The sequence below is a fragment of the Triticum aestivum genome, chromosome 6D, assembly GCF_018294505.1.
Source record: "Triticum aestivum cultivar Chinese Spring chromosome 6D, IWGSC CS RefSeq v2.1, whole genome shotgun sequence".
In the NCBI taxonomy this organism is placed as follows: Eukaryota; Viridiplantae; Streptophyta; class Magnoliopsida; order Poales; family Poaceae; genus Triticum; species Triticum aestivum.
This window is the reverse complement of record NC_057811.1, coordinates 413,061,289-413,084,945: the sequence shown is the minus strand read 5'-3', so window position 1 is coordinate 413,084,945 and position 23,657 is coordinate 413,061,289. Positions and strand designations below refer to the sequence as shown.

Here is a 23,657-nt window from a genome sequence, read left to right as displayed (position 1 = left end):
ATCCTAGAGCAACAAGTATAATCATATCTCAAGCATAGTTGCCTAGCATACCAATACAACATATAAATTTGATCCCATAATAGTTTCCCTTTTTGAGTCAAGCGATAATCCCTAAAGTATTCATGTTGATCCAACATGTCTCCCATAACATAATTGAATGGGGTTTTCTCAAGATTATTGAAGTAGTACATAATATCTTTCACATAATGAGCATCGAGGGTTTTAGGAGGTTCCCCATCTCCATGAGTAGCAAGTAAACCTAATTTTTTTGGTATTCCGTGTTCCATATCCATAACTAAAGATAGAGAACAACTTATAACAGCAAATAAAATCCACTTAGTTATAAAGCAAACAAGCACACACGAGAATATTCACCCCACGCTATAACTCCCCGGCAACGGCGCCAGAAAAAGGTCTTGATAACCCACAAGTATAGGGGATCAATTGTAGCCTCTTTTGATAAGTAAGAGTGTCGAACCCAACGAGGAGTTAAAGGTAGAACAAATATTCCCTCAAGTTCTATCGACCACTGATACAAATCTACGCACGCTTGACGTTCGCTTTACCTAGAACAAGTATAAAACTAGAAGTACTTTGTAGGTGTAACGGGATAGGTTTGCAAGAATATAAAGATCACGTAAATAAAAACTAGGGGCTGTTTAGATAAAGACAGAATAAAGTTAATATAGCGAGTGTGGACAAGTGGTGGTAGGAGTTGCGAAATTTTCCCTAAGCAATTGACTACTTTACTAGACCGATAACAAGTTTTATGTGGGAGAGGCCACTGCTAGCATGTCATCCCTGACTTGGAATTCTATGCACTTATGATTGGAACTATTAGCAAGCATCCGCAACTACTAAAGTTCATTAAGGTAAAACCCAATCATAGCATTAAGATATATTGGTCCCCCTTCAATCCCGTACGCATCAATTTCTATGCTAGGTTGATGCTTCTGTCACTCTTGCCCTCCAATACATAGTCCTATCAACATACAACTAACCCTATGGTGTGATCCACGCGCGCGCTCATATGATGGGCACCAAAGGACAGAAACATAAACACAAGCAAATTAAACCAATCATAGCAATTCACCAATTACAGATAGGACAACGAAAATCTACTCAGACATCATAGGATGGCAACACATCATTGGATAATACTATGAAGCATAAAGCACCATGTTCAAGTAGAGGGTACAGCGGGTTGCGGGAGAGTGGACCGCTGTAGATAGACGGGGGAAGGTGATGGAGATGTTGGTGAAGATGACGGAGGTGTTGGTGTAGATTGCGTTGATAATGATGGCCCCGGCGGCGTTCCGGCGCCACCGGGAGAGAGGGGGAGAGAGCCCCCCTTCTTCTTCTTCTTCTTCCTTGACCTTCCCCCTAGATGGTAGAAGGGTTTCCTCTTTGGTCCTTGGCTTCCATGGCACGGGAGGGGCGAGAGCCCCTCCGAGATTGGATCTGTCTCTCTGTCTCTCTCTGTTTCTGCGTTCCCGATTCTGCCCTTTCACCGTTTCTTATATTCCCGGAGATCCGTAACTCCGATTGGGCTGACATTTGGACACAATCTCTATCCGGATATTGGCTTTCTTACAGCGAAAGAAGGGCACCAACCGCCTTACAGAGTGGCCACGAGGGACCGCCCCCTGCCTCGTGGCCCCCTCGGGCATCGTCTCGCGTTGACTATTCTTCCAAAAATTCACATATATTCCAAAAAAATCTCCATCAGTTTTATCCCGTTTGGACTCCGTTTGATATGGATTTTCTGCGAAACAAAAAACATGCAACAAACAGGAACTGGCACTGGGCACTGGATCAATATGTTAGTCCCAAAAATAGTATAAAAAGTTGCCAAAAGTATATGAAAGTTGTAGAATATTGGCATGGAACAATCAAAAATTATAGATACGACGGAAACGTATCACCTCCATGAAGTCTTTGATCGCACCTGGGCTATTTTGTCTTATCTCTACGGTGAAGAAGATCTAAGACAGATGAGCTTCAAGCAGGACTTTGACTGGTCTCAGCCACCTTCAAAGAAATTCAAGAAGGTCAAAGTTCCTCACTTGGTGGCCAGCTCTTATTCTTCATCGCGCGAGACTGATGAACGTGAAGACTTGGACGACACTGTGGCAGGCACGACTTCAACAACCGACCCCAACAATGCTGGCGCTCCTCCATCGACTTCGTGATGATATTCTTCAGGGGCGTTAGTCCTCACTTTTCGTCCCTTTTGGTCATTCGATGACAAAGGGTGAGAAATTTGAGTTAGTCTTCAATCGGGTCTATATATGGGCATTTTTTTGCTAAGTTACAACTCTCGTTCTTTTGAAAACTTTGTTGGATCGAGTTGTAATCTTAACTCCGATGGTGGTCTGATACTTTTGCTATGTTCTTCTGCATGTTATTTCCTCTTATATGTTAATGCACACATGCTGAATTACATCAGTCACCATATTTCATCATGCATTTCAAATTCTTCATATTATATGTTAAATGCGTGTGTGAATTACAAGATATAGGGGGAGATCTCCATGATTCTACTCTTCAATGTGCATTGCTTTTCAAAAGAAAATTCCTCACATATGCACATCTTCAGGGGGAGTTCTTCTATATCTTGCAATCAAATTCCTCAATATCAGTATCTACACTTCATATGTTTATCCCCATTGAAAACTTAACCTATATTGTCATCAATCACCAAAAGGGGGAGATTGTAAGTGCATCTAGTGCCCCTTAGTGATTTTGGTGTATTGAATACTTATAGGTTAAGGGACTAATGTGTTTGTGAGTGTACACAGGTCTATAAGTCTATGAGGAGTTTGATATTTAAAGAGAAAGTCGACCCCTAAAAATGAATGTCTTCAACTAAAGACTTTGGCTTTCTGAAGACTTTGAAAGTGAAGAAATTGGTGTGACCGTGAAGACTTGATATTCATGCGAAGAAAATAAAGCGTGAAGTCTTTTGTTTTCGTAGTTTCATTTTCTCTTTATTGAGTCGTAGGAAACACCGTACTGTTAAAGGGGGTCGAGGAAAAACTAAGGAAAAGTTTCCAAGTGATGCTCAACTCAAAATCCTACACCTACCAATCCCTTCGAGTGAAGCCATTGGAAATCTCATACAGTTCAGTCAATTGCTTCAGTGACAGAGATGAAGTTCTTTTGGTCTTTGAGGAATTTGTTCTGACTGAGGAGTTAGGAATTCGCCAGTGCGGATTGCCTACAAGTGAGGAACATGATAGCCCTGAGGAATTTGAGACCTCAAATTTCCGACTGTTGCCGTGCTACGCGCCAGCTGTCCCAAAATATCTACCCACCTAACGGTCATATCATTGAAGGGCATTTATGTCTTATCATGTTGGGCTGCTCCCTAGGCTATAAATAGCCGCCCCTACAACTACTAGCTGGTTGGCTGCTCCGAGAGAAACTGACACTTGTCATTGAGAGCATCCCATCCTCTGAGGACTTTGAGCAAAAATCATCAAGTGAGGAAACCCCAAACCCAAACACCTACAAACCCAAAGTGATTAAGCATCACTGAAGAGATTGATCTTGTGTGGATCCGATGCTTGTTACCTTTGAAGACAGTGCATCTTCCAGACGGTTAGGCGTCATGGTCTAGAGCATCCAAGAGGAAATTGTGGATCGCCGGGTGACCGAGTTTGTGAAGGTTTGGAAGTCACCTAAAGACTTACCACGAGTGATTGGGCCAGGTCTGTGTGACCTTAGCTCAAGGAGAATACGTTGAGGACTGCGTGTCCGGGACTGTGTGTCCTCAGGTTTAAATACCTAGCCACTCCAACCAGACGTACAACTGTCACAACAGTTGGAACTGGTCTACCAAATCACTGTCTTCACCGAGCTAACTGGTTCTATTTCCTTAACCCTTCCATTTCCTCATTACTGTGTAGTGTACTTGATCGTTACTGTTTGAAGACTTTCTCAATTTTCTCAGTTCAATTTCTTCAGTCAATTTGTCTTCAGCCTGCTTATCCTGTGTTTACGCTTTCTGTACTTTGTGCTTGTTTTCATTTCATCATGATGACTGTGTTGTTGTTCTGTTATGCTTGCATCTAAGTACTTATTCCGCTGATAGTAGTTCTTCGCTTAGGAATTTCCTCACCCTGAATTTCCTCAGTGAAGAATTCATAAAAATTGCCTATTCACCCCCTGTAGTCGACTTAACGCACTTTCAGATTGAAGTTTTCAAGTTTTGGTGATGTTACGATGGATGAAGGAATAAGGAGTAAGAAGAGCCTAAGCCTGGGGATGCCCATGGCACCCCAAGCCATTATCCAAAGAGTAGCAAGCAACTAAGCTTGGGGATGCCCCGAGTGGCGTCCCCTCTTTCTTCTGACGACCATCGGTATTTTACTCGAAGCTATATTTTTATTCATCACATATTATGTGTTTTGCTTGGAGCGTCTTGTATGATATGAGTCTTTGCTTGTTTTGCTTTTTATTTTAAGTCTTGATTCCTTGCTGTACACACCTATTTGAGAGAGCCAAAATTATGTCATGACTTGTTAGAGTTGATCTCTATGCTTTACCTAAATTTTTATGAGCTATGGAATTGTTGTAGTGCTTAACTTATATCTTTTTTAGCACGGTGTGCTTTAGTATTTTTGAAGAAATGCTCTCTTGCTTCACTTAGATTTATTTGAGAGTTAGTAAATTTTTTAAGAAATTATATCTTGCTTCACTTAAATTAATTTGAGAGAAAGAAATATTATGCTCATGATCTTCACTTATATTTGTTTGAGCTTATCAAAAGCAACACATGAAAATTAGTCCCAAAGTGATAGATATCCAAGAAGGATATAATAAAAACTTTCATGAAGATCATTGGACAAAATAAACTTGATTCCTTGTAATAGTTTTGATATGATGATGTGATATGTGAGTCACGTCGATGAGTAATTATGCCTTAGTAAGAATATTGGTGTTAAGGTTTGTGATTCCCTATGCAAGTACGAAAGTCAATAGTTATGCAATGAAATTACATCCTACTTGTGGTGCATTTTTCGGTGTTAATTATGCTCAATGCTCGCTTATGAGATTTTTTGTTTCTTGGTTGGTCGCTTCTCAATCTTTTGCTAGCCTTCATTTTGCACTAAGTATGATCACTGCTTGTGCATCCAAAATCCTTTAAACCATTTTTGCCACATTAGTCCACTATACCTACCTATATGCGGTATTCTTTTGCCGTTCTAAGCGAATTTGTATGTGCCATCTCTAATTTTCAAAATAAATTTCTCTTTTGTGTGCTCGTACCGCTTGCGAGGCGGTGAGGGGTGGCCAATATTTTCCATGCTAGACGTGTTATACTCACTATGGGTGTTTATTCACTTGTCATTGCACGAGAGTAAGGCAAATGTATTAGGGATGCACAGTCCCGAAATGAAAAATGAATTTACTTTATGTTGTCAAATAATAAATTCCTTGGAAAGTGTTGGTATGGAGGGCACCCGTGGATACGGTTAGCCATGGAAAGTGAAAGTATGGTTGAAAAAGGAATAAAATTTATTTTCCGTTTGGGAACCGCCTATGATATATCTAGCATGGAAAGTGTTGGGAGCTCTAAGTCATTTTCGTTGGTGGGAAAAGCATGCCACTCAAAATATTTTTCTCTATCTTTTTCGCTTTGATCTCTGGCACCTCTACAAATCCCTACTTCCCTCCGCGAAGGGCATTTCTTTTACATTATGCAACTTTTATTTTTAATTTGAGTCTCCATCTTCTCTTATAAATCAAAAACTAGGGGGCACTATGATCGTACTTGAGCATTGAGTGTAGCTAATATACGAGTGTGTTTCATGAATGGATCAATGATTAAGCATGATGGACTAGGGATAGCTTATTTTAGCGTTGATATTTTGAAAGACATGGTTGCTTGTTGGTATGCTTGAGTATTAAAGTCCTCATGTTAAAAATAGACTGTTGATTTGAACCATATAAAAGTCCAAATGTCCATACTACAAAGAAAAGAATATGAGATGACATGTTAGGCAACATTCCACATAAAAAATTCTGTTTTTATCATTTACCTACTCGAGGACGAGCAGGAATTAAGCTTGGGGATGCTGATACGTCTCCAACGTATCTATAATTTTTTATTGTTCCATGCTGTTATATTATCATTCTTGGATGTTTTATAATCATTTTATAGTCATTTTATATCATTTTTTGTACAAACCTATTGTCATAGTGCCAAGTGCCAGTTGCTATTTTTTCCATGTTTTTTACATCGCAGGAAATCAATACCAAACGGAGTCCAAACGCAGCGAAACTTTTTGTGGATTTTTTTGGACCAGAAGACATCTAGTAGGCCGAAGAAGAACCTCGGGGCTGCTCCGAGGGGAGCACAACCCACCAGGGCGCGCCTGGAGGCCTAGGGGAGTCGATGAAAATCAATTCCATCCGCCGCAAGTTCTAGAACCACCAGATCCAATCTAGACACCATCGCGGAGGGGTTCATCATGTCCATTGGTGCCTCTCCGATGATGCGTGAGTAGTCTCTTGTAGACCTACGGGTCCGTAGTTAGTAGCTAGATGGCTTCCTCTCTCTCTTTTGATTCTCAATACAATGGTCTCTTGCAGATCCATATGATGTAAGTCTTTTTGCGGTGTGTTTGTTGGGATCGGATGAACTTTGAGTTTATGATCAGATCTATCTTTTTATCCATGAAAGTTATTTGAGTCTTCTTGATCTCTTATATGCATGATTGCTTATAGCCTCGTATTTCTTCTCCGATATTTGTTTTTTTTGGCCAACTTGATCTATTTATCTTGCAATGGAAAGAGGTGCTTTGTGATGGGTTCGATCTTACGATGCTTGATCCCAATGACAGAAAGGGAACCGACACGTATGTATCATTGCTATTAAGGATAATAAGATGGGGTCTATTTCTACATAAATAGATTTTGTCTACATCATGTCATTGTTCTTATTGCATTACTCCGTTTTTCCATGAACTTAATACACTAGATGCATGCTGGATGGCGGTCGATGTGTGGAGTAATAGTAGGTGATGCAGGCAGGAGTCGGTCTACTAATCTTGGACGTGATGCCTATATAAGGATCATTGCTTGGATATCATCATGATTATTTGAAGTTCTATCAATTGCCCAACAGTAATTTGTTTACCCACCGTTTGCTATTTTTTCTCAAGAGAAGCCACTAGTGAAATCTACAGCCCCCGGGTCTCTTCTTTCATATATTTGCCTTTGCGATCTACTTTTATTTGCTTCTATTTTCAGATCTATATTACCAAAAATACAAAAATACCTTGATGCACTTTATTTTATTTGGCGTTCGATCTATCAATTTATTACAACTTTCTCCCGTCCACATGCCAATTTCTGGTGTCGTTGCTCGAAAGGGATTGACAACCCCTTTAACACGTCGGGCTGCGAGTATTTTTTATTTGTGTGCAGGTGCCGTTCACATAGTGTTGCATGGTTCTCCTACTGGTTCGATAACCTTGGTCTCATCACTGAGGAAAATACCTACCGTCGATGTGCTGCATCATCCCTTCCTCTTTCGGGAAATACCGCTGTAGTCTAGTAGACATCAGGGATGTGCCTAACAGCGTGGCTATAGAAGTTAAGAGTCGGGCGCATGAAACCCGCCTCATACGCCCGGGCGGGCTGCCCGGTCACGATTTTTTAACCCAGACAGGCCCCTCAAACGGCCTTCAAACGCCCGGGCTGACCGGCACCCCCCATATCCAACCGAAATATGGGGCGGATATGGGGGCGCCCGGGCATGCCCGCCACGTCAGACTCGGCCCATGCTGGCCCACCCGACCCCACATAAATTCCTCCCCATCCGCTCGCCAGACCAAACCCTAGCCACTTCACTCCCCTCCCCTCCACTCCCCTATGCCACCCAAGCTCATTTTCGGCTCCTTTCGATCGTCTCCGGCATGGCGGGCAGCGGATCCGAGTCCTTCACCTCCAGATCCGTCGACCCCGAGCTCGTCCCACGCGGCCCGAGGAGGAGATGGTCGTCTGGCTTGCGCTCGGCCGCGCCTGGGAGGAGGCCCGTGCACGGCTGCGCTCCGACTCCATCCGTAGGGAATCCATTGCGTCCGCCCAAATGGCGCATGGATCCGGTGCTAAGCCAGCCGTAGCTGCCTCGTCGGAGGCCCTGCAGTCCGACTGGCGTCCTAATGCGCTAGCGGACGCGCAACCCCTTCGTTGGCGCGCCAACATTCGGGATGCACCATCGTCCCACGAGGCCATGGCACGACGTGCCCGCTGTGCAAGGCACCGGGCGCGGGAGGCGGCGGCAGGCCTCACGACGGCGGACGTCGGCGAGGCGGAGTCGCATTCTCTAGCGCCCCATATGGGGCATCAGTCCGGGAGACACAACCGCATCATGGTGGACGTCGGCGGCTCATCCCCGGAGGGATCTGTCGGATTCAGGGTTTCGCAGACCCTTGAGAGGTTGGAACTCTGGGGTGCGCACGAAGGACTCTTTCTCCCCAGCCTGCCTACCCAATGATCCCACGGCCAAGCTCGATGAACCCAAAGAACACGAGACGCAGAGGTTTATACTGGTTCGGTCCACCGTTGTGGTGTAATACCCTACTCCAGTGTGGTGGTGGATTACCTTGAGGGCTAAGGATGAACTAGTACAATGGATGAACAGCCTCAGGAGGTGAGGTATTCTTGAGCTCGATGAGCTGGTGTGTGAGATGGTGGTCCGAATGATCCCTCCCCCATGGTGGTGGCTAGTCCTATTTATGGAGGCCTTGGTCATCTTCCCAAATGTAGGCGGGAAGGGATACCACAACGGCCAATTTTGAAGGGAGACAACTAGTACAAGCTATCCTAACAAAAGTGGTCTTCGCCTGCCAAAGGCTCTGGTGGTGACGCTGCTGTGGGCTCCGCGATGACCTCCGTCCTGCCGTCCTGCTGGTCTTGGTCTTGTTGCACCGATATGGAAACCTTTGCCTGATGCCTCGGGAATCCTCGCCTGCGCTCGCCTCTTTAGCACCAAAGAGGAAACAGGTACACTGCGCCCGCTGGCGCCTGCCTGGCCTTGGTCGTCATGGCTCACGTCACGTGAATCTTGCGAGGTGCCCCCTGCATAGATATCTCCGCTCCTCGGGAGCCGGCCTAGCGAGGCCGCCCCCAGGGAGGTCTTGGTGTCGTCCGCCTCGCGAGGCTTGGCCCCTCGCGAGGGTCTTGAGTAGTTGCTCCCGAAGCTGGGCCGTACCGGACCGTTGGTGGAGCCACGCCGTGCACCGCAGGCAGGTAAGCCTGGCACCCCCGTTCCCAGGACGCCGACATGATCCGTCATCGATCTGACGTCCACCGGCACCCAACGGGTTCCGGGCTCTGACGAGGAAGAGCAGGGCATGGGAGACGGCGACACATTGAGTCCCATGAGCTGGCTCGTGTCCCATGCCCTACTCTACCTTGCCGGCGATCGGACCAACATTCTGAGGAGCGCAACCGGCCGCCAGAAATGGCCAGGGCGGAGCCGGGCGAGCAGGGAGCGGCACCGAGCAAGCTCCGTTTAGATTAGGTTTCACATTGTATGTAATAATATGGATTTGAGATTTCTAGGTTGAGGTATCCGGATGTGGAATGCATTTTTTGAGACGTGCCCAGTCACTATCCACGGATTTATCCGCGGGCGTTTGAGGGGTCGGATTTGCCAAGTTCGGCTGTAGATGCTCTAATAGAGTAAAACACCACCAAGCTACCCTAGGTATGTGTTTAATCTGTGGTGTTGAAGATGAATGTGTTCTTCATGCTTTGGTTTGCTGTCCCAAGGTCCATGCGCTTCGTATGGGTTTGAGGCAGGTATAGAATTTACTGGCAGAAGATATTTTAAACCGGTCAGGGACGGACTGGTTGCTTATTTTGTTGGATCAGTTAAGTTCGCCTATGGGTGAGAAAACAATATTCATGTTCCGGAGAGCCTGGCATTTGAGGAATGACTTGATCTTTGGTAAAGAAAAGGAATCTAGCTCGGCCTCAGTGAGTTTTATTCAAAATTACTCGGCATCCTTCTCGTCTTGTCATGCAAACATCAAGGTAGAGGTAAGTAATAAAGATAAAGGTGCGGTCGATGGATTACAATCCATTAATAATGTGGAAAGGAATTGTGTTCCTTAGCTGCCTCCCACCTAATGAATTCCTCAAGATTAATGTTGATGTAAGTTTTGTGGAGGCCATTAGCACTGCGAGCGTAGGGGTGGTTCATAATGGAGAAGTTCTTATTTCCTCGTGGGATTATATTGGTACTTGTTTTAGTGCTGAGGAAACGGAACTTCGAGTAACCGTCTCAGGCCTTTATATCGGTGTCACTCTTCACAAGCCCATAATTTTGCAAACTGATTGCTCTTTTGTTGCTTCCGTTTTTGCAAATGATAATTTGGACAGGTCAAAACTTGTTGATTTGAAGAAGGAAGCATTGAGTGTCTCCAAGATGATGAGTATTTTAAAAATCACCAATATAAACAGGAAGGCAAATATGGTGGCACATAAGATTGCGAAGTTTAGTTTTATTAATAGGTATGATGGTAACGAATGATTGTATGAACATTTGTTTTAATTAATTAATATATGAGTGGGGGTTTCCAAATAATATATTCCGCGAGTCAACTCAAAAGTCCATGGATTCATTCTATGATATTTTCTTCTCCATACAGCTGGAATAAGTGGACACATGTACTATTTCTGTACCAAAATATAGGACGATTTTAGATTAAACTAGCCTATAAAAATGTCTTCAATTTTGATACGGAGGGAGTACTTTTCAACAGGAAAGTGTGAAAGAAATCATGAAAACTGCCAGACAAAAGCTTGTTTGCCTGACTAAAACGTGTTAAGCACACGTCCACCGAAAATGAGTTGTGACAATTTTTTCGCGTACAATAACAAGACATGCAAATATCCATAAACACTAGGGGTACTTGTTTAATTTTAAGAACTGAATACAGATCAGAATTTACATCATAGTAGTAGAACGACAAAAAGATCTTCTCCTATTCAGCCGAATAAAAATTAAACAGACCTGTTTAGTCTTTCAGATATATATTCTTTAAAAAACGCAAAATAACTTCATCAATTAACTAAACAATAATTATATTCTTGATTGTCATGTAACACTGATGCTATCACACTCCGTATTATTGAATTCATGCTCATGTGGGATCGATGTAGGCCGCAGAGTCGTTTTTATTTAATACTGCGTTGGCAAGGTCTTGAGCTTAAGACCTCTTGGCTCAGATATCATATTGAATTCATGCATCAGCCAATTGCTCCAAAAGTCCGAACTGATAAAGAAAGATGAGCAATATATTTCAACATGTATAATCACGCAAGTTAGCACCTAGGCATGCCCGCAGGACGGCGCATCATTTTAGCTTCGGGGGTCTTGCCATCCTTTACAATGAACACAGTGTCCATCCCCCAGACCTGATGACGATCGAAGTGACAGTGCATAAACCACACACCTAGCATAGCAAAACGAGGGCCAAAGTTATAAACCAGCCATTTCAATTTCAACTAAGTGACAAGGAGATTCATAACCAAAATTAAGTCTAAAGCACTCACCGGGATTTGTAGCACGGAAGCGAACCGCGGCCCAACCAGCCTTTGGCACGGAGACGGTGTTCTGGTACGGTGGGTCGATCAAGTTGTACGTGGCCGGATCCTTCTGCTTGTCGAAGTTCCCGAACCCTCTTCCCACCACGTAGAAGGCGAACCCGTGCAGGTGCATCGGGTGGGTTTCGGCGCCCAGGATGGCCGTGTCCTGGAAAACCACCTCCACCACGGCTCCGTACCCCAGCACCTTCACCTTGGTGCCGCGCTTCGTGAACCAACGGTCCGTGGGGACGTTGTCGTCGGTGAAGTTGAAGAAGAAGGGCGGCTTGTCGGGGAAGTTTGCCTCGTACACGCCGCGGACGGAGCCGTAGTAGGCATCGAGGACGTCGACGGAGGGGGTCTGGAAGCTTACGTTGTTGAGGCTAGCGGCGAAGCGGCTGCTGAGTGGACCATCGCACGTCATATTGCCCGTGCATGGGAGCACGTTGACGGCGATGGTGATGAGCATGTGCTCGTCGACATGGGCCGGCACGTCTGCGGGGTGGTCCTTGCTGGCCAGGGACCGGAGTTGATCCGTGTAGGCCGTCGCTGCGTCGGTGTCGTTGACGGCTGGAAGGTTGGGGAAGTCCGGCGTGCCCGCGCGAGCTGCACGCGGCGCAGCCGTGTACTCCACGATGGCCGTGGCGGTGCTGTTATTGAAGTCGATGCCGGTGTTCGATGCGAACGTCTGTGCCGCCATGTAGTACCGGCAATTAGACGAACCGTTCGTGGCGCGGTCAGCCTCCAGGAGCGCGTCCACGGTCTGGCCCGGCGAGATCATGATATAGTCGACGGTGAACGGCTTGGTGTAGCGCGCGTCTGTGCCAACCACGGTGAGACGGTGCCCTGCGACGCCGAAGAAGAGCTCATTGGCCAGTGCCGCGTTGATGATCCGGAGCAAGTACGTCTTGCCACTTTCCACGTCTAGCTTGAAGGTGCCGTTCTTGGAGCACGGGAACAGGTCTCCCGGCTGGCCGTTGATGGCGTTCGCATCAGAAATATTGACCTCTCCACCAGTCCGTTTGGCCTCCTGGAGCAGACGGTTCACATCGGCGTTCCACCACTCACCTGCCAATCAACATCTCGCATATTAATACCACATGGTGCACACAACATGATTCATACATTTCTTTAAAAAAAAAACATGATTCATACATCAAATAAGTTCGAGATATATCCATACCGAGGATGACGGGTATCTCCTTGTGGGGCTTCTTGAAGGGGAAGGTGGTACCCTTGGGGTGGATGACGATGGCGCCATGGACGGTGGTGCGGTCAAAGTCGCTGTGCGCGTGCCACCAGAGCGTGCCCTCTTCTTCGGACAAGATGACCGTGTAGGTGAGGTTGGCGCCGGGCTGGATGGGACACTGCGTTATGTACTCCGGCCCGTCGGACCACGGGTTCCTTGGCTGGTCCACACCATGCCTACACCACAAGGAGGTTGCCGATGATCACCTCAGAAGGTTAACCGTCGTCTGAGCAGGGAAAGAAGAGAATTTTGTTACGTGAATGGCGCGGTGGAATCAAACTTACCAGTGGATGGTGATGTTTTTGTTGCCTTGGTTGATGACATTGACGATGACGATGTCGCCCTTGCGCGTGTAGATGGTCGGACCGGGGAACTGGCCGTTCACGGTGAGCACGGTTTTCTCGTGACACAGCCTTGTGTAGCTAGTCTTTTTTATCTGCAAGAAGAATGTCGTAATAAGTTCATTTCGTGCTTGCAGGTATCACCGTGGCTTATCACTGTAAGGGAAGTTGATTTGGCAAAAGCAGTGTAATTCTGACTTTTGACGTGTTGCTGAACAGAAAGTGAACAGGGTGCCGTGTCATTGGCTCATTGCTGCTCTGGGTCACTAGCTACTAGCTAGTAGCTAGTTCTCAGGACTGCGTTTTGTGAAACCCATGAAACTTCATAATAAGATGCATACTTCTTCGTACGAAAATAGGTGTCGTTGATTTAATACAACTTTATATTAACTTTGTATGTACTAAGCAGCGACATTTATTTTAGGATGGAGGGAGTATAACTTTACTAGGATTGCTAAACGAACATGATTGGTACACTTTTTATATGTATATAACGAAAATGGAGCCAAGCACATACTTCCTCAGTCCGGAAATACTTGTCGGAGAAATGCATAAAAATGAATGTATCTAGAACTAAAATACATCTAAATATATCTATTCCTTCGACGAGTATTTCCGGACAAAGAGAGTACAACAAGAATGCTACATGAATGCTGATGGAGTGCAGGACTGCAGGCAGACTTACAATGAAATCGTGGTGGTGATTCTTGGAGCTCTCCGCCGGGGTGGCTGCGGACGCCAACGTTGTTAACACCACGCTACCGAGTAACCAAAGCATAGCTACACTGATCGCCATGCCAACGTCGCTACGAGTACCGCAGGAGGCTAAGGAGCTAGCTATGTATATAGCTAACACGTACGGTAGACTTCGGAATGCAACCAATATGTGTGTGTGATGGCCGTTGGAGGCTTTCGAGGTCCGCGAGAGTATTTATAGGAGCTACTAGCGAGAAGCCGGTGGAGACGTCGGGCGGTGCATGCATATGCATGCCCCAGCTGCATGGCGTTTAATTAGTTTCAGATGATTAATTACCTTCATAAAATTAGTTGGTCGAGTCTTCCACGTTTCATTTTCTTCGGCGATGACAGCGACAACCACAACTGCGCCTAAGTAGCCCTGGAAGTGGAAGCCTTCGCGGCAACCAAGCTAGGACGAGGGCATTTTAAGCACGCTAACTGGAACCGGCCAAGAGTTAGCACTACTAATCGATGAGAAAAATCGAGGCTTGAAGCGAGCACGTGGGGACCTGATCAAAACCTCTGGGTTCTTTTTCTTCCGAGAAGCAGGCATTCAACGCCGACGTGAATGTCCTTGCCTGGCATCTTCAACCGCAACCCGAAAAAACCTTCCGCATCCTTCTATGGATAGAGAGAAACCAGTTCATGGACATTGATGCGGGAGACAGCCATCCAATACTACCCACGTATATGTCAAACTTTTTTTAACAAACCGGATAAAACTCATGCAAACACGGACGGATTTCGTACCAACACGATGGATTTCATACAAACAAGATGGATTTAAGTACATTTCAAACATTTAGTACAAAAAAAAACCCTGCCTCTAAACCTATCCTACGGCGGCGGCACCAGGTGTTCAAGCCCGTGTCGTCCTCCTTCCACCATCTTCATGAGCACCGGCGATAAGACCGATGAAGTAAAGGTGAGGTCTCCGGTGAGGAAGAGTCGAACATGGGAGACGGACCGGCCCACATGGGACACCAGGCCCCGCTTCCTCCCGTGGCCTACTCATCCTCGGAGGATTCCGCGCCTTATTCGTCTCCGGTGGACGTGAGGTCCACGAGGGAAATGGTGGCCCCTTGGCTGTCATCGTCCCACCGGGCCGGCTGATGGTTCGTCGGCGGCACCTAGGAGGCGCAGTTGGCTATATTCTTCTTCGCGATCGCCTGCAGTTGCGCCTCCGCGGCTGCCACTTCCTGCCGAGCGACAACTTGAGCGCGGACGACATCGTAGATGGCACGCTGCTCCGCGACGAAATTTGGGTTCGCCGCGGCCATGGCCTCCTTGCTCGTGCGCTCGCCGTAGATCTGGCCCTCCGTCAGCCGGTGCTGCTCGAGGAGAAACAGGTTGTACGATGTTCCTCGTGCGCCTACTGGAACGCCAATAAACAGTGCGCGATGTCGTTTTTGTCCACACCCGTACGCGTGATTATTGCGCGGCTGCTAGAGCGTCCGTTACGGCCCCGCGTGCGCAATAAAGCGATTTTTTCCAGCGCGCGGCTAAGATAGCGCGCCTGTTGGAGATGCTGTAACCTACGAAAATAGGATAAAATGACTATACACCTATTCTATTGTTGCTCTCTGTGGTCCGTATGTCTGAGTAACAACTACGTACGAATCCTAGCAGACGCATTGAAGATAACCGAAAAAAATTATGATGATTTATTTGTGAAAGACAACATCATTTCAAAAATTTCATATGGGCTAAAATAATGCACACACTCCGACTCGTATATGCGCGGCAATCTTAAACTCTGTCCAGGTAACTAAGTCCCAAAAAAATGTGAAATCGTGACGGGGTGAAGATACTAAAGGACGTGTGAATGGTCTGCCACGATAACCTAGCCGGTGAGCTCTGATGTAGAAAACAAATTCCATTCGTCTTGGAGTTAGTTAAACAAACACGCACTTACGTACCTGGCAACAGACACATCTTCAAACTAGCTAAGCTAGCCATCCTATTCCTAGCCGATGACAATATACAGTGCAGGCACGCCTGTGGCTCTGTGATGCCAACACCAACAGTGTCCTCTTCTGAATTGTAATCTGCAGCAACTCCGTAACAGAGTCCTCCTCTGAATTCCGATCACCCCTGGGAGGTTTTGTGAGAGTGAAAAGCATGAGCCTATTTACTAGTTAGTTTGGCCATGCTTCAGTAAACGTTAAACAAAGATTTTTGACCTGTTGCACGTTGTCTTCTCTGAAGATCGGAAAACTAATGCGTATTGCTACTGCTCATTGACTTCTAGTAAGTTTTCGGTACATAGTACGGTGTTCTATCCGGCCAAGACCAGACGTGTCAACTAATGCTACGCAGATCGGTGGTTTCTACGGGAGAAAAGCCGTTTACGGTACGCACGTACACTCCCTTTCCAAGGTAGCCAGCGGAACACCCAGAGATTGCATCGCCTTTGGCAAAGCAAATCATGACTCTCTCTCTCCTCTTGGGAGCATCTCCGGGGGGAAACCCTAGGATATGGTTTTACAGATCGGACAATGACGGCAATGCGGTGTCGTTTCTCTCTTGGAAGAATCATTTATGGAGCAGCGCTGGAAGTCGGAGGTAGAAGGTGGAGCGGCTTCGTCTTGCATGGAGCTTCGGTGAAGATGTCAAGTCATGCCTGGTCGACAGGTGTTATGCTTTGTCATGCCTGGCCGGCAGGTGCTACGCACGACAGATGTTTCAGAGACTTCAAACTGTGTCGGCTGGTGGTATTTGGCGGCATGGTGCTGAGGTGTACCAGCGGCGACCGCGACGTGCTCAGCAGTTCGCTCACAGGGAGGTGGTGGCGTCGATGGCAGCTAGACCGGACAAGAATGATGCGTCAGTACAACTCTAAAGTTGGAGTGGTGGCAGTTGGCGGCGGCGGCCTCTGAGAGTCTGTCGAATCTGTGTGCCCCATACCCGGGAAGTGGCTTGGTTGAGGCATCAGGTCTTAGATGTTAGGCTTGGCTGCGAGGTCCGTGGTATTATGCCCGAACTATCAGCATCCCTTCATCAGTTGGATAGGAGTAATGACAGATGTTGCCTAGACGATGAATTCAGACTTACCGTTGTATTTCTTTGTGAGGTCTTGTATAAATAATTAATAAAATAAATGTATGCATCGTCCAGATGCAAAAGCCTGGGGTCTTTGTCTTTTTCTAAAAAAAAATATGTATCAAGCGCATCTACATATGCCACGACATTTTGTTTTTTAAGATGCTGTAACAAATGACTATGTCTCCCAAGCAATTGAATAAAAATGTCAAACTTGGTGGAGGAAATCCAACACATCTTGAGGTAATTATTGGAACTTGACCAAATGAGGAGGTAAGAGTTGGTTCAAACAATGCACGTGTTAATCAAATTTCCCTGAAGGGTAGAAGGTAGATGTCTTTCAACACACACACACTGGAACGCCCAATATGCGACTATACGCTATACGTGTCGAGGCACGACTTGGGGCATAAGCGCATATTGGTATGGTCGCAAGAGTGGTTGTATTTTTGCTCATCCCATGTACTGAATAGATAGAATACGAGCTTTGGCTTACAATCGCCACAATGTCACACAATATCATCAAGTTATATAATCATTCAAGATAAACACAAAGTCCGACTACGGACAATCCACGTGTTAATCAAATTTCCCTGAAGGGTAGAAGGTAGATGTCTTTCAACACACACACACATACTCAATTGTTCGGGTCATACCAAAGTGGGTGAGAATGAACACTCACTCCAACTAATGGCCAGATATTTATGGGTGATTCACTTCATTTTCTCTAATTAAACATATTTGATTGGAATCTGCCAGTTAATTTGAATAAAGGTATTAGGTAAACTATTTCTTCAGTGGTGGCATTTTGACTTCTTGTCTCCTTCTATAGGAGATAATGTACTCCATCAGCACTTTGGCATATTTGAAGGTGGTGGCATGATCTTAGCTTCTTCTGCCTTGCCGTTCTTCACAATAAACACAGTCTCCATCCCCCAGACCATGTGTCGCTCGAAATGACAATGCATGAACCATACACCTAAATCAACAACCATAGAAACACAAAGGTGAAGTTAGAAAAACCCTCACAATGAGCCATAGAAATGCTGAAAGAGATGCCTTAATAAGCACTCACCTGGATTCGCCGCCCGGAAGCGGATTGCGGCCCAACCAGCCTTGGGCACGGAGACCGTGTTCTGGTACGGCGGGTCGTCCAGGTTGTACGTCGCCGGGTCCTTGTGCCTGTCAAAGTTACCAGCCCCTCTCCCTACCACGTAGAAGCTGTACCCGTGAAGATGCATGGGGTGGCTTTCGCTGCCGAGGATGGACGTGTCCTGGAACACCACCTCCACCATGGTGCCGTACTCCAGCACCTTCAGCCTCGTGTCGTGCGCCATGAACCTGAGGTCTAGAGGGAGGTCATCGGAGGTGTAGTTGAAAGCCACCGCCGGGTTATTGGGGAAGTCCGTCTTAGCCACGCCTTGAAGCATCGAGCTGTAGTAGGCTCCGAGGATGGCTGTGGTGGGCATGTCGAAGCTGACGTTGTTGAGGCTCGCCGCAAGGCTGTTGTTGCGGGGGCCCTTGCACAGCTTGCCGGGCGTGCAGGGGATCTCGTTGACCGCGATGGTGATGAGCATGTGCTTGTCGACGTGCCGGGGCACGTCCACCGGGTGCTCCTCGTTGGCGAGGGACCTGAGCTGCACCGAGTACGCCTCCGCCGACCACTGTGAGGCGGTGCCCGGCGATGGTAAAGAAGTACTCGTTGGTGAGCGCCGCGTTGATGATGCGGAGCATGTAGGTGTTGCCGTGCTCGACAGGCAGCTTGAAGGTGGTGTCACTGGAGCACGGGAACAGGTCGCCGGGCTGGCCGTTGATGGTGTTGGCGTCCGACTGTTGGAAGTCGCCACCGCTGCTGAGGGCTTCGATGAGCATTTGCCCGACGTCGCGGTTCCACCACTCCCATGCACGCAAAAATGTTCGCATATTCAAGCCTCACCCAAGGTCCCAAGCACGCGTGCGATCAGAGTGCAGGAAGGAGCAAGGTTTTTTAAATTTCGGTCCTCATCGAAATATGTAAAATTTTAAAAATTTAGCATATTTCAGAAATTATTTTGGATTTTGAGATTTCAAATTTCACTTAATTTTAATGAAATCTAACATAATTTAAGTTTCTTTTAACATCAGCCTGAATCTACCTCGAAATTTGGGGGTTAAAAATATTTCAGACCCTACTAAAATATGCAACATTTCAAAAATTTCGCTGAAATTTCGTTGGAATTTTTAACCCAAGAGCACCAGCGTTTGAGCGTGCATACCGAGGATGATGGGTATGTCCCGGCGCGGCTTCCGGAAGGGGTAGGCGGTGCCGCGCCTGGGGTGGATGACGATGGCGCTGTGCACGGTGGCACGGTCGAAGTCGCTGTGCGCGTGCCACCACAGCGTGCCCTCTTCCTCGGAGAAGATGATCCGGTAGGTGAATGTGTTGCCGGGCTGGATGGGGCACTGCGTTATGTACGCCGGCCCGTCTGACCACGGGTTCCGCGGCTGGTCCACGCCGTGCCTGCACCATGGACAGAGAATAGTGCCATTGCACTGGGTGGAGAGCTTCATGCCAATGCCATGTGAAACAAGTAGTACAGTTCGAAAAATTACCAGTGGATGGTGACATTTTGGTGGCCTTGGTTGTGGACGTTTACGAGGACGACGTCGCCTTTGCGCGCGAAGATGGTGGGGCCGGGGAACTCGCCGTTCACGGTGAGGATGGTCTTCTCGCTGCAGAGCCTGGTGTAGTTGGCCTCCCTTATCTGCAACAATGGCGGCCGCCGTTTGCTACTCCCTTTGTTCTTAAATATAAGTTTTTTTAAAGATTTTACTATGGACTACATACAAATATATATAGATGTAGTTTAAAGTGTAGATTCACACATTTTACTCCGTATGTAGTCTTTTAATAGTCTCTAAAAAGTAAATTCTGCAGACCACTAGCTAGCTAGTAGCACATCAGTCCATACTTCAGCTGACGGACGACGGGAAGCAAAATGCATGCATGAGAGTAGATATGAAGACTTACAAAGAAATCGTAATGGCGGCGCACCCTGCCTGAACCAGAACCAGAACCTTGAGCAGGGGCAGCAGCTGCTGCGGGGCAAACGTGAAAGCCACACATAGTGACCAAACTAAATGTACCTTGCTGATTGCCATTGCCATTGCCGGACTAGGGATCGATCGAGCAACCAGCAGCGGGAGATGGCTAGCTTAGCTAGTGTAGGTAGTAGGTAGCAAAGCACTTGAGACGAGTGAAGAATATGCATGCCATTGGTCGTATTTATACAAAGGGGTCTCGACCATGGATGACAGTTGGGATGACGAACCGGTCGCGCAATTCGGATTCTGCTCTTCCGGCAGCATGCATGAAACATATATAACGCGAACGTGCATCCCGATGACAACGAGCTGTCTCCTTGTCCTTGGAGCCTTCCCTGTGCGGAGACAATTAAGACTTGAGTAAGAATGGGGCTTGAAGTTTGTCAGCGCTCGACCGCGTGCAGAGTGGGGGAAGAAAAAAGGTCAAGAAACGAACCTGGCTAACCTTCAAGGTTTATATATATGTTCCTGCGGAGCTCCCAATCTGTCATAAGTAGCACCGTACCCGTATGTCAAAGGGTCTGAAGAAACGCATGGGCGACATGGACCTTTGAGTGACACGTTACGTCATTCTACCCCTCACTTATTTCTCACCAACGTCACCGTCGACGACGACGACAACGTCACCAATCTGTCATACGTAGCACCGACGACGTTTCCAAGCTCACCGTCGTCGCCGCCGTCTCCGCATGCATGTGTTTGCTTTGCTTCATCCATCTTCTACGAGTCATGCATGCATGGTTGCCTCGTCGCCGCCGGGATCCATGCCATGCATGCCTCTACCAAGCAGAAGCACCACCGTACGGACGCGAACGCCAGCTCCATGGCCGGCCGTGTCCCTGCCGTCGAGCACGCGCCGGCCGCTAAGGGAGTCGCCCGAGATCTCCCGGCCAGTCCGGCGACCGCACCTGCAGGCAGGACCTCTCCATCGGTGGCCGCCCTGCCACGATTTGACCCAACCAACGCCCGGAAGGAATCGACCGCGCTCGTGGTTCCTCCGATCGATGAGGTGCGCGTCAAGTTGGGACGTCCCTTGGGCGGCCGGGCTTGACCAAACTGACCGCACCACCGGCGATCGATGGCGGCCGTTTTGGTTGCCTTGCCCGCCGTACGTCGGCGTTATTTCCTTCGAGATGCATGCATGCATGCCAAAGCCAGCTCTCTTCTCCACGCGCATGTTATCCTCCTCTTCGCCGTACGTCGTCGCGGCCGATCATGCCGCCGGTGCCATCTCTCGACGCGACGCGGCCCGCGCTCCAAAAGGTCCCGCGCGCGCCACCATCGCCGTACGCCTCTAGCACCCTCCACGCCTTCCCTTGATTTACAGACAGCATCGAGTGAGTCTGACATTACTGACCCTTCTCCGATGGATCGATCGAGAGCGACTTGTTTTCTGCCGCCGATCCTCCATGAAGGAAAGATTTCCAATTTGCATCATGACAATATGACATGCATTTGATTTCTACCGAGGAACGAAATGTGTAATGTGATACAGTACGTACGTCGACGTCGGCCCCATCCAACGGCCGACGTCCACGACTAGCTCGGCGAGCAGCACAATTTCAACGTACACATGCATCAGTGTCTCAGTGATACTAGCTACTCCCTCCGTTTCAAAATAGATGACTCAACTTTATATTAATAGTATATATGCGCATTCACGATCCTGGACGGGTAACAACACTAGACGGGTACGAGACGTGGCCCTCGCGTCGCCCCCTGGCGACTCGGGGGCGATCCGATCTTTTGCCGCCCGCCTCCCCTCATCCCCCATCCATCCCTCGCCGCCGCCGGAGACGGCCGCCGGCAAAGCCCGCGCGGGCGCCGGGGAAGGTGGCGGCGGGGATCTCGGCGCCCGGATCGATCCCGTCGGCCTGCGGGCCGGAGTATCGCATCGGTGGCCTGCGGATCCTTGGGCGGCGGCCCTATCGGCGAGGCGGCGTCGTCCGGCGGCTGGCAACGTCTACAGGCGATGCTGGCCAGCGTACTTGGCCGCACGGGTGGCGGGTCGCTGGTGGAGTCCGGCCATGGCGCGGTTCTCCGTTGCGTCAGATCTGGAGGTTCCCCTTTCTCCTGCTGCCTCTGTCGTCGTCCCGGTGGTTGCGGCTGCAGGCTCCGGTGGTGGTGAGCCCTGGTGGTGTACTTTGGGTCCGGGGGAAACCTTGGCCAGTCTGGCCGGCCCGGCGGCGGCGACGCCCATGGGCGCCGCTTTCCTTCATGAAGGCGCAGCTGAGGGCCCAATCTACCCACCCCGATCCCAGGCCGGGTGAAAACCTTCAATCCTTTTCGGATCTGGCGGCAGCGGCGCTTTTCGCGTCGTGACCTTCCTGGAGGTGTCGTCAGGGGCACTGGGGCTCGGTTGGGAGTGCAGAGGATCTACAGGTGGAGGGGATGGAACCAGTGGTAGCAGGTGGTGTTCGCGAAGGAGGAGCGGCGTTGCATCTGACACGTCGACAACGGCGGGTCTCAGCGGCACGGAGCAACGGGGTCTCGCTACTGGGCGTGTGTTGATGGACGAGCGCAGGATGGTGGCGTTGTCTGGCGTCGTGGTGACGTCGACGGCAGCTAGCGGGCAAGGTTGATGCGTCAGTACAGCTCTGAAGATGGAGTGGTGGCAGTTGGCGGCGGCGGCCTCTGAGAGCGCGCCGGACTGGTGTGTGCCCCATACCCGGCAAGTGGCTTGGTTGGGGCCTCACGTCTTAGATGTTAGGCTTGGCTGCGAGGTTTGTTTGGTATTAGGCCCAGACTATCAGCATCCCTTCATCAAATGGATAGGAGTAACGACAGATATTGCCGACGGTGGCTTCAGACTTACTGCTGTATTTCTTTGTAAGGTCTTTTAAGAATAATTAATAAAGTGGCTGCATGCATCGCCCAGATGCAGAGGCCGGGGGTCTTCCTCCTTTTCGAAAAAAAATATGCGTAATCACGAGAGCTAGCAAACACCGCCGCCTTGGATCGCCACCGCGCGTACTTCCTTCGTCCGAAAAAACTTGTCCCAAGCTTGTCTTTCAAATGGATGTATCTAGCGCTAACTTGGTGCTAGATACATCCATTTGAGGGACAACCTTTTCGGGACTGAGAGAGTACGTGCAAAGGAAAGCTTTGGGTCACCGGCTGCCGACGACTCCAAACTCTGGCCGTGCTAGCTCCTCTCCTGGCGGCCGGCCTCGTCGGCGCCGGGGACAGGAGAGAGAACCTTGCCTGCTCCCGCGCCACCGTCGATTGATTTTTTTTATTGACAAAAATGCTGTTGTGCAGCTTTTCATTGAATATGAGAGAGGGAAGACAACGTTTGTTAGTTACAAAATTTGCACGAAATGTGCACCAGGTTGTTGATCTTGTTATGGCCGGCTATCGTCCAAGTGTCGATGTCTTCAATCAGGCGGTGGAAGACTTGCACTCTTGTCGAGAACTTGTTATCGAAGATCCGCGCATTTCGTTCTTTTCATGCCGTCCACCAGACCAGCTGCACCAGCGAGCTCCATCCATGTCTATGGTCCCTCGGCACCTTGGACCGGCTTTGATCCCACCATTCTAGAAGGTTTGTCGCGGTCGCGGACGGTGCCATCATCGCCGGTAGACCACACCGGCTT

At 48.3% G+C, this 23,657-nt stretch overlaps 1 protein-coding gene and 1 pseudogene across 1 annotated transcript; both read right to left on the bottom strand.

The window, feature by feature from the left end:
* Positions 1 to 10,931: 10,931 nt before the first annotated feature.
* On the bottom strand, positions 10,932 to 14,084 carry LOC123141804 (putative laccase-9). The gene is made up of 5 exons (XM_044560878.1): positions 13,883 to 14,084; positions 13,141 to 13,292; positions 12,791 to 13,032; positions 11,578 to 12,675; positions 10,932 to 11,477 (listed from the first exon to the last, which is right to left on the bottom strand). Exons 1-5 carry the CDS (start codon positions 13,991 to 13,993, stop codon positions 11,347 to 11,349), a joined length of 1,734 nt encoding a protein of 577 aa, XP_044416813.1. The 5' UTR covers positions 13,994 to 14,084; the 3' UTR covers positions 10,932 to 11,346.
* A 3,594-nt stretch (positions 14,085 to 17,678) lies between these two features.
* LOC123142649 (laccase-21-like) lies at positions 17,679 to 21,956 on the bottom strand (annotated as a pseudogene).
* Positions 21,957 to 23,657: the final 1,701 nt, after the last annotated feature.